The following is an 11,614-nucleotide window of genomic DNA, read 5'->3' as shown; positions in this document are numbered from 1 at the left end:
GGACGGATGGATGGACAGATGGATGGATGGGTGGGTGGACAGACGGATGGGTGGGTGTGTGGGTGGATGGGTGGATGGATGGACAGACGGGTGGGTGGGTGGGTGGGAGGACAGACGCATGGGTGGATGGGTGGGTGGGTGTGTGGATCGGTGGACAGATGGATGGATGGGTGGATGGGTGCAGGGGTGGATGGGTGGACAGACGGATGGATGGGTGGGTGGGTGGATGGACAGACGGATGGATGGGTGGGTGGACAGACGGGTGGATGGATGGATGGATGAACAGAGAAGGAGTCCATACGAAATGAGCCTTTATTGGGGTGAGTGGAGGGTGTCACGAGTACAGGCCCTGGACAGTGCACACAGAGCTCTTCCAGCTGTCCTTCCAGCGCTGAGCCTCCTTCACCTGCGACGTGTGGTCATCCTGGATCTTCTTCAGCTCCTCTTCAAATAACGCTAAATATTTCTGGGAGCAAGGCAGCAGGAGGAGGCCCCATGAGGAGGGATTTCTGGACTCTGTGCCCTGGAGGAATGCTGTAACCTGCTGGCAGGTAGCCTTTAATCTACTGCAGGCACGGGCAAGAGTTCCACAAGTCATTTCTCACGGAATTTGCCCAAGACCTGATCAGGCAGGTCCGATTGTTTGCTTATTTTATAGATGGAGAAACTGAGGCTCAGAGCCTTGCCTGGGGTCACCCAGCTAGAAAGAGGCTGAGCAGGGACTAGGACCCTGGTCTACCGGACTCTGGACTCTGCACTCCTCCCTAATCGCCGTCCCGCATTGTGGGCTCCCGGAGCTCAGAGCTCCTGGCTTGCTGGGAGGCTGAGCCCTCCAGGCCTCGAGCCCTCACTGAACTCAGCAGGCAGAGCCGCCCCCTCTGCCTGGGGCTTGGTATGGTGGCCGGGGAAGGGCTGGCCCTGGGCACTGTGGTCTCTCCTGATACCACGGTCAGCCTACCTCCGGGCAGGACAAGGTTTCTCTCTGGGCACCAGGACCAAAGGTCCACATATCTTCAGAGCTGCGAGGTCCCACAGGCGGCACCTGGGTGCAGCCTTCTCTTCAGGTGGGCCCCATGGGGGTCTAACAGGCACCGGGTTCAAATCTTGTCTCTGCCACTCTGTAGTGGCATAGAGGAGGGCACATTTCTTTAAACCTCAGCGTCCTCATCAGTGACACGGGGACAACTCTATCTTCCTCATGGGGTTGTCAGGAGGATTCAGTGGGATGCCTCATGTTGAGAAGAGAAGCAGCAGTAGGTGCTCATAACTGTCAACTGTTCCACCGACTGCTCCCATGGCCTCCGCCCTCTGACTACTCTGTCCCCTCAGTCTGACTCAGCTATTCCTCCAGAAAGCTTACCTTCACCCCCAGCCTCAGTGGGGTGTCCCTCAGGTGGGTTCCCCCAGCACTGAGGCTCACGCCATCAGCCCCACGCTATCACTGGGACTGGACATGACCCTTGGCTCACGTCCTTGTGCCTGAGAACACTGACTGTCCTGAGTGTGACACTGTGCCCTGGGGCACCCTGACGTGTGTCGTCTGCTCCATGGGCCAAACATCAGGGCACCCTGTGATGGGAAGTCCCTTCCTCCCCAAGGCAGCCAAACCGAGCGGCCCTGCGCTCCCCGGAACGCACCCACCTGCCTGTCTCTCCACTCACCAGGTAGATAGCGTCTCGGGCTTCCACGGCCGCCTGGTGGCCCAGGGTGGTTCTGATGGTGGTGACCGATGACGTTTCCTGGAGGAGAAGCTTGTTTTGGATGGTGACTTTGGTGGGTTTGACTCCAGGCCACTTCCTACCAACAAACATCTGTGTAAAAGTACGACAGGCTTGGGACAGCCCCAGTGCTGGCCATGCTCTGCTTGGGCGGCCCGGGTTTGCTTCCTGGGTGCAGACCTACACCATTTGTCTGTCAGTGGCCACGCTGTGGGGACGGCTCACATACAAAAAGAGGAAAATTGCAATGGATGTTAGCTTAGGGCCAATCTTCGTCACCAAAAAAAAAAAAAAAAAAAGTCCTACAGGCTTGTCCCCATCATTCACAGTCACCCTCCAAGCCTGGTGGAAAAGCTCAGCATTTCTTTTAAAAAACAGATCACGCTTTAAGCGTCTTCATTAAAGAGAAACCCTGGTGAGCTTTAGCGTTAAGCTTCTTCAGGTTCCTTTTCGCGTGTTCACACTGTTCAAACCCACGCGCATACACGGTCTCGGGCTCTGCGTGGGGAGGGGAGGCCACAGCTCTGGTCGCTTCCCTCCTCTGGCCTCAGTTTCCTCATCGGTCGGCCAGTCAGGCGGCAGTCACCGGTCCTGGCCCGTTTTTCCTGCTGTGCCGTAAAAGCCACGGCTGAGAACTCAGCCGGGCAAATCCCGGCCTTGCTTCTTCCCCCAGTCACACTTGGGGCACAGGGGACAGGCACTTTGATGGCTCTCCTTACACGTGACGGACGCTGGTGGTTCACAGTGCCACCGGCGACCTGAGAACGTGCCCCCTTTCTTTGTGGGCCCCTTCATGAGTCCTCACCACGTGCACTGATGCCTGCTGAGTTCTTAGTTTGTGCCAGGGGCACACCAACTACAGTGTCATCTAACTTTCTCTTCATAACACCGTGGAAGGTAAGCAGCCATGCCCATTTCACAGATGAGGAAACTGAGGCTTAGAACATCATGCCTTTCCAAGGTTCCCTCGTCTGTCTGACTTCAGAGCCCGTGCCCCTAACCATTGCACTGCACAGCCCCCAAGCAAATACAGCCATTCACGGTCTTCCTCGCTGCTCCCGGCTCGCACCTGCTCCCCCGTTCAATCAGGGGCGTCTCACTCTCTTCCTCCGGGGAGAGCCCGGAGATTTTCCTCCGGATGAGGATTGACGTTTTCTGTCTGGGGGGCTCCATCCCTGGCAGGCGAGAGACAGGTTACTGACCGTGGCCTCACCCGCAGCCTGAGATCAAGGGGACCTCCCCCTGACCTTACGTTGAGAGAAATGAGGGCTCGCTCCCCTAATCTCCACTTGGAGTCTCCACTGGGAGGCAGGGCCCCATCCCCCATGCAGAGAAGCGGCATGCACCAGATGTGTGGGCTGGGGGCAGTGCGGGGGCAGCGGGTCATTGCTGGAGGATGTGAGGTGTGGTTTGGGCGCTGTTCCCAGCGCCAAAGCCCAAAGCATCATGCTCTCACCTCACAGCTTCCATGAGCCCCCGAATACGCTTTGTGGAGGCTTCTTTGGCTTATTCCAGCTCCGATGGGTTCTGAACTAATTACCCCTGGAACGAACACATTCGAGGCTGTCCCTCTGACGCGCAGCTCGCTGGCCTGTCCTTCGATGTGACTGGGCTCCATCCGGGCAGCGAGTGAGCACGCAGGAGTGGCCCTGCCCTGCACCTGGTCTGCGTGGACGGCAGGGCCAGGCTGCTTGGCTCAGAAGCCCAGGTTATAGAGCAGGAGACGCCTCCTTGGGCCTGGTGCAGGGGGTCTTCCCGGCTCGGCGGTTCCCTCCAAGGTACTGAGATTGCCTCCCCCGCCCGCTCCTCTGCCTGTTCTCCCTCGAGTCTCAACCCCAGTGTCTCCGCAGACCCCACTTTCCCAAACAAGGCTCACATTTGACAGAGACCTCCAACCTTGGAAAGTCACCAGAACCTCAAAACGCATACACGTTTTGACCCAGAAAGTCCACTTCTAGGAGTCTGTCGCCCCAAAACAGAGACACGTGGATGCAGAGGTTCCCTTCAGCGCAATCACAGGAGAGAAAAACTGGAAATGGCCGAACACTCAACAGCAGGGGACTAATTAGTAAATTACAATGCTTAGTAAATCACGGTGCCCAGTAACTGAAAATCCTCAAGAGGATGATGGACTGGTGTGGCCAACGTCCACCCAGGGGTAAATCAGGTTATAAAAGAGCACACGCTCTATAACTGCCCCCTCAGACGCACACGGCCCTGAGTCCAAAGCAAACGGACTGGGAGGATGGACAGTAAATGCTAAGGGCACTCATTTCTGGGTGGAAGAACAGTGTTCTTCACTTTCTTCATAATTTATATTGAATTTCTTGTTTTACTATAATAAATATTTATTGCCTTGTAATAAAAACTTTTAAAAATAAAACTAATATATTTTAATTACAATAGATTAGTGACAAATGGATAACACCTAATATATGATTGGAATCTTTGTATAGTTTTAAAAGTAATGTGCACATTATAAAAAGTTTAAACATCACCTACCAGGGGAAAAGAAAAGATTTTAGAATCTCTCACAGTCCCACCCGCCAGAGGGGAGCATCGTCAAGCCTGGTCCTTGTCTCTCAGGCTCTGTCTCTCTCATTCTCTCTGTCTCTCTCTGTCTGTCTCTCACACAGATTCATTTACATATATGTGAGTACACATGTTTATACATGGGTTTTAAAACAATGCTGTCATGGATAAGCACTGACTATGGACTTGTTTCTTCACGTAGTGGTATTCCCTCACGCCTCTCCATGTTGGCACATGTGGACCTACTTCTCCCACTTCAACAGCTGCGCAGCGTTCACCTGTAGCCCTGGACCATAATCTATTTATCCAATCCCCAACACATGGATATTACAGTTGTCTCCAATTCTTTGCAAATTCCAACAGTGCTGTGAATATGCTTGAAAATCGATCTGTGAAAAATGGTGCAGGTATTTCTGTCTGATACACTCTAGGTTAGAACCCAGGTCAGAGGTGCACACACTCAGGATCCTGACAGGTCCTGACAGCGGGGTCTCCAGGAGACGCTATCATGGGCACTTCTCCAAGGGTCTCCGTGGCGCTTGGGCCTCCTCACCAGTGCTGCTTGTCACTAAACTTAGAAGCCTTGCAAGGCTGTTGGTGAAAAACTACATCTGAGCGTTTACCTTCACCTTTTCCACCATCAGTGAAGCGGAGCATCTTTGACATCTGCTGGCCACGTGCTCGGCTTCTCTTTTGTGCGCGTGTTTGTCCTCTGTCTCCTTTTACAAATCTGACCTGTTAGAGTTCTCTGTACCACAGGGACCTTAGGCCTTTCTCTGACCTAGAGGTTATTAGGAATATTGTTCCAGTTTGTGGTTTGACGCTCCATCTTTTGACACGTTTCCTTGTTTTTGTTTTGACCACAGAGAAGCGCCAGCTGTTTCCTTTACGGCTTCTGGCTCTCATCTCATAATTGGGAAAGCTGTCCCTCCCCCACGATTATGAAAACATGTAGTAATAAGGTTCATTTTTTACATATAATCTTTGACCCATTTGGGATTTGCTTTTTCACTAAAAAAAAAAAAAAAAAAGTTACTATTAATGAAAACAAGAACTCATCAGTCCTGTCGATGGAGAATTTGTTCTCACTCCGGTGGAGTTGGGCAGTTGGGGAAAAGCAGACCCCCCCAGGCCCATCACCCTGTGCCTCACCAACCCCCTGGGGCCAGGGCACAAGGCCACTGGTGCCACTTACTTGCAGCCTGGACATCGTCGATGGTCAGCACTTCATCCAACTGCAGCAGGAACTTCTCGGTGAAGGTGGCCAGGCTGGCTATGAAAAACTGGCTGGACTTCCTGGTGAACTCCTGGAGGAAACAGGAGGAGCCTGGTGCTGGAAGGGGAGGAAGCGGCCTCCGAAGGCAGGCTGAGGGAGGATCTGCGGAGCCAGCGGGGGAGAGAGGACCAAAGCCGTGTGCCAAGTGTGTCCCAGTTAACTGGCATCTGGTGCTCGGCCGGAGGCCTCTCCCAAGAGGTAACTTGGCCTGAAGGAAATGATTCAGAAATGGCCAAGGGATGCACCTAGACAACTCACTCAAGAGGAAATAAAACCACTGTGGATCTTAAAAAAAAAAGCTCTCATTAGTAATTCTGTAATCAATTCATTTAGAAATGAAAAACTGCAAGTTAAGACAGCCAATAATGACCATCTCCACTATAAAGCCTGCCTGCTTTCCTGCCCTGCTTTGGGCAGGGTGCCGGCAGAGGGCGTGCTCAGCGCTGCTGGTGGGCTGTCAATGGGGGCATCTCCCTGGCGGGCAGTGCAGCCCTCAGCACCTGCACGTGGGGGTCAATGGCGCCACTGACCTCCAGCTTCTCCCTGGCTGTTGTGATCACGGTGTCCAAATCTTCCTGCCTTTCCTCTTCCCCCTGACATAGAGACTCCATTTCTTGGACATGTGCAGGGTGTCCGAGATTTGGATGAAGCTTCTGGGCATTTTCATCCTTCAATCAAACAATCCAGAAATCAGTGTGGATTTTGACCTGGTCTTGAATTCAGGACCAGAAAGTCACTGGCCTATGATATCCTCTGCTAATTACGGCCATGGCCAGACTGATGTGTGCTCTGACCTGGGTGTGTGAAGGGCCATGGATGGGCAGAGGAGTGGCAGAGAAGGCAAGAGAGGGGCCTGACTGGAGCCGACTCTGAGGGTTAGGAGAGGGCGAGCTGAGCATCTGCCCCAGCACAATCAGGGCTTTAGTCCAATAAAATCAACAGCACCCACATCGCACGTCTCCAAGGACCAGGTGGAGAATCACTGTTCATCGCAATGACCACGGCCCCACGGAAACCAGCCGACCCACCCATTAAATCCAACGAGGAGTTTACTGAACGCCTTCTATGAAGGAGCAGATGGCTCCGTTCTCATTTCTCCAATGCTTTCTGTCCCTCAGCCCCCATCCAATAACCACAAGCCTGGCCCACCTCCTTCCCTGGGACTCAGTTCTCCCTATGCCCTGCTCCCACTTCTGAACTTCCAAGGCCCCCGGTCCTGGAGAGGAAGGGGGTCTGGGGGCCCCACCTTCCTTTTCTCCAGCTGCTTCTGATGTTCCCAGAACTGTCCCCGGATCTCTTTGGTGGAGTCAAAAAGTCATCTGTAATGGTGCTCCTTGAAATTCTCCATCATCAGCCAACACACCTGGGGCAGCAGCTCCTCAAATCTCATCTGGGCTCATAATTCTCTAGGAATTGGGGGTTGGGGCCCAGGGGAGAAGACAGAGCAGAGCCACGTTGTTGAGGTGATCTCTCTAACAAAGGCCCAAAGCAGTTTCCCAAAGAGAAAGACTTGGTCTACAAGGTGCTAATAGCTATTTCATCTAAAGTGGTCCCGTGGTCAAACCAGTATAGGAAATACCAGATTAAACAAGTTCAAAGGACTTCTCTTCTATACGCTGCAGGACTTTCAGCCCCTTTAAAATGCATGTGTCTTTCAGCAGTTCTGTCTCATCCATTATCTCTTCAAACATTGCCTTGACTCTAGTCTCCTTCCTCTCCCTCTGACCCTCTAAAGAGCTATGTGTTAGACCCACTCTTTCATCCATGTCTCTTCACCTCTCTCCCATGTTTTCATCTCTTTGTTTTTCTGTGTTACATTTTGGATAATTGTTTTGGATCTACCTTCCAGTGCACTGATTTCACCTCCAGCTGTGAATAATCTGGTAGTAAAGCCAGTCATAATTTTTAAATTTCAACTATTTATTTTCCCAATATAGAAGTTCTTTTATTTTTTGTGTGTGTGTGTGAGGAAGATCAGCCCTGAGCTAACATCTGCTGCCAATCCTCCTCTTTTTGCTGAGGAAGAGTGGCCCTGGGCTAACATCTGTGCCCATCTCCTTTATATGGGACGCCACCACAGTATGGCTTGACAAGCGGTGCATCGGTGCATGCCTGGGATTCGAACCTGTGAACCCCAGGCCACTGAAGCGGAGCACATGCACTTAACCTCTATGCCACCAGGCCAGCTCCCAACATAGAAGTTCTATTTGGTTCTCTTTCATATCTACTTGGTGATTTTAATAGTCCCTTGCTCCTTACTCATGTTTCCAATTTCCTCTTTTATTTAACTCTAACAAATACAGCATTTTATATTCTGTGTCTCATTCGTTCAATATCTGAAGTATTTACTGGTCTCATTCTGCTGCTTCATGCTTAAGATGCCTTTTTTCCTTGTGTTTGTGTGTGTGCTTTGCTTGTTGTTTTTTACTGGGAGCACTTATTCTGGGCATTTTATTTGTGGGATTCCTTGGAGGCCTGAATTGAAAGTGGATTTTTCTAGAGAGAATTTGTAGTGTCTCTACTAAACACACATCTGGGCATGACTAACTCAAGATCATTTTAAGCCAAAGTATCAGCTAAAGGTCTTTTGGATGATCCACAAAAACAAAGTTGAATTCAGGTTTATCCAAGTGTGAGTTCAGCTTTAAAACCCACATAAAGGATGGAGATGTCAGCATCACGGCAGAGTGAGCTCTTCCCTTAGACTCTCCTCCCTAAGATACAATGAAAAGAACATTCATCAACTAACAGAGGACATTCACACAACACAAAAGACATCTGAGAGACACACGCAGCCATACATCTGAAGGTGTAGGTGCTGGACCCCCAGGAGGAAGTGGTAGGAGGAAGGGGATCTCCTTTCCCTCCTTGGCAGTGACCCAGGGCACAGGACTACACACAGCTCTGAGAAAAGAGGGGAGAGGGGCAGCTCTCTGCAGGAACGCCTTCACTCTCCAAGCTGTTTCCCAGATGTGGGAACCCCACACAGAGGAGGCTAAGCTATTGTGGGGTGTCTTCATCAAGCCAGCACCCCAGGAGAGCAGATAGCCCCCAGGATCGGCCATGTGAAAGAGAGCACCCTTCCCGTGCCATTGCTCCAGCTCAATTGGTCGGCCAGAAAGTCCGTGCATATATTAGAAAAGCAGAAGCTGCAAGTGAGTGAGCAAGCTGGCAATCGCAGATGGGCCCTGTCAGCACAGATTCCAAAGGACAGGCACAGACACCAGGGATCGCGTCAGGCTCAGAATACACAGCTCCTGATCCCCACCCCAGTTGTGGCAGGTGGAATCTGTGACTAAAAACTGTCACTATGCAAAGACACAAATCCATGCCATCAAGTAGTACCAAGAAATATATTAATACTCCAGACCTCAAGGAAATGACAAGCACCCAGAAATCAATCCTGAAGGCACAGAAATTTACAATCTAAATGACAGAGAATGCAAAATAGCTATCATAAAAACACTCAACAAGTTGCAAGAAGATACAGATAGAGCATTCAAGGAAATCAGGAACAAAATTCATGAATAGAGGAAATTCTTCACAAAGGAGATTGAAACTATAAAGAAAAAGCAATCAGAAATGTTGGAGATTAAAAACACAGTGGATGAGATAAAGAAAAATCTGGAGTCCCTGAATAACAGACCTGATATTATGGAGGACATAATTAGCAATCTGGAAGACAGAAATATAGAAATGCTTCAGATGGAGGAGGAGAGACAACTACGACTAAAAAGAAATGAAGAAATTCTCTGAGAAATACCCAACTCAATTAGGAAATGCAACATATGCAAGGAAATGAAGAGGCAGGCAAAATCAGAAAATTGTAGCTCTCTATCAGAACAGGTTAGCAAACAGTTAATTATTAAAGATAAGGGGAAGGAAAACATCAAAAATTAAATATAATCTTGTCATTTTAACCACAAACTCACAACACAAGATGGAATAAGTAGTGACAACAATAACTTAGAAGGGGAAGAGGAAACGGATGGAATTGGCTTAGACTAACGAAATAAGAGGTTATCAGAAAATGGACTATCTCATCTAGGAGATCTTCTATACAAACCTCATGGGAACCAGTAAACAAAAAATTGGAATAGAGACACAAATGACAAACACAGAGAAAACTGAGAAAACCATCATAAAGAACTGCCACACTCAGTTGGTAGTCTGAAAAACATGGGATGAGAAACAAGGGAAAAACAGAACAACCAGAAAACGAGTGATAAAATGGCAACATTAACCCTCATATATCGTTAATCACTCTAAATTTAAATGGATTGAATACTACAATCAAATGACATAGAGTGGCGGGATGGATTAAAAAACAAGACCCAACAATATGCTGCCTCCAGGAAACACATCTCAGCTCTAAAGATAAACACAGGCTCAGAGTGAAGGGATGGAAGATGAGATACTCCAAGCTAATGGCAAACAAAAGAAAGCAGGTGTTGTCATACTTATATCAGACAAAGTAGATTTTGACATAAAACAGGCAATAAGAGACAAAGAGGGGCAGTATATAATGATAAAAGGGATACTCCACCAAGAAGACACATCACTTATAAATATATATGCACCCAACACAGGAGCACCAAAGTACATAACGCAACTATTAACAGACCTAAAAGGAGATATTAACAACAACACAATAATAGTAGAGGACCTCAACACCCCACTTACATCAATGGATAGATCATCCAGACAGAAAGTCAACAAGGAAATAGTGGAATTAAATGAAAAATTACACCAGATGGACTTGATAGATATATATAGAACACTCCATCCAAAAACAGCAGAATACATTCTTCTCAAGTGCACACGGAACATTCTCAAGTATAGACTATATGTTGGGGAACAAGACAAGATTCAATAAATTTAAAAATATTGAAATCATATCAAGCATTTTTTCTGACCATAATTCTATGAAAGTAGAAATTAACTATAACAAAAAAGCTGGAAAAGTGATAAATATGTGGAAACTAAACAAAGTGCTACTGAACAACCAAAGAATCATTGAAGAAATTAAGGAAGAAATCAAAAAATGTCTGGAGACAAATGAGAATGAAAATACACCATGAAAATACACCAATGAAAATACACCAACTCATATGGGATGCAGCAAAAGCATTCCTAGGAGGGAAATTCATAGCATTACAGGCCCAACTCAACAAACAAGAAAAAGCCCAAATAAGCAACCTCAAACTACACCTAACAGAATTAGAAAAATAACAAACAAAGCCCAAAGTCAGCAGAAGGAGGAAAATAATAAAAATTAGAGCAGAAATAAATGAAATTGAAACAAAAAAATAGTAGAAAAGATCAATGAAACTAAGAGCTGGTTCTTTGAGAAGATAAACAAAAATGACAAACCCTTAGCCAGACTTACTAAGAAAAAAAGAGAGAAGGCTCAAATAAATAAAATCAGAACTGAAAGAGGAGAAATTATAACAGATGCCACAGAAATAAAAAGGATTATAAGAGAATACTATGAAAAACTACATGCCAACAAATAGGATAACCTAGAAGAAATGGATAAATTCTTAGATTCATACAACCTCCCAAAACTGAATCAATAAGAAATAGAGAATCTAGATTGACCAATCACAAGTGAAGAGATTGAAACAGTAATCAAAAACCTCCAAAAAAATAAAAGTCCAGGACCAGATGGCTTCTCTGAGAATTCTACCAAACATTCAAAGAAGATTTAATACCTATTCTTCTCAAACTACTCCAAAAAATTGAAGAAGATGGAATGCTTCCTAACTCATTCCATGAGGTCAACATCACCCTGATACCCAAACCAGACAAGGACAACACAAAGAAGGAAAATTACAAGCCAACAGCATTGATGATCATAGATACAAAAATCCTCAACAAAATACTGACAAACTGAATACAGTAATATATTAAAGGGATCATACACCATGATCAAATGGCATTTATAACAGGGACGCAGGGATGGTTCAACATCCTCAAATCAATCAATCTGATACACAACATTAACAAATGAAGGGTAAGAATCATATGATCATCTCAATAGATGCAGAGGAAGCATTTGACAAGATCCAACATCCATTTATGATAA

At 47.6% G+C, this 11,614-nt stretch overlaps 1 protein-coding gene across 3 annotated transcripts; it reads right to left on the bottom strand.

The window, feature by feature from the left end:
• Positions 1 to 313: 313 nt before the first annotated feature.
• Positions 314 to 6,899, bottom strand: LOC131393131 (coiled-coil domain-containing protein 180-like). 3 transcript variants are annotated; one of them, XM_058523590.1, is made up of 5 exons: positions 6,773 to 6,899; positions 5,446 to 6,194; positions 2,788 to 2,893; positions 1,662 to 1,797; positions 314 to 466 (listed from the first exon to the last, which is right to left on the bottom strand). In XM_058523590.1, the coding sequence occupies exons 3-5, from the start codon at positions 2,889 to 2,891 to the stop codon at positions 335 to 337; spliced, it is 372 nt and encodes a 123-aa protein (XP_058379573.1). In that variant the 5' UTR covers positions 2,892 to 2,893; positions 5,446 to 6,194; positions 6,773 to 6,899; the 3' UTR covers positions 314 to 334. The 3 variants fall into 3 exon arrangements, with proteins under 3 accessions (XP_058379573.1, XP_058379572.1, XP_058379574.1); XM_058523589.1 differs by lacking the exon at positions 6,773 to 6,899 and having other exon boundaries at positions 5,446 to 6,414; XM_058523591.1 differs by lacking the exons at positions 5,446 to 6,194; positions 6,773 to 6,899 and adding an exon at positions 3,175 to 3,986.
• Between the last annotated feature and the right edge of the window lie 4,715 nt (positions 6,900 to 11,614).

This window comes from Diceros bicornis, chromosome 28, assembly GCF_020826845.1.
Source record: "Diceros bicornis minor isolate mBicDic1 chromosome 28, mDicBic1.mat.cur, whole genome shotgun sequence".
In the NCBI taxonomy this organism is placed as follows: Eukaryota; Metazoa; Chordata; class Mammalia; order Perissodactyla; family Rhinocerotidae; genus Diceros; species Diceros bicornis.
This window is presented reverse-complemented; position numbering and strand designations above follow the sequence as displayed.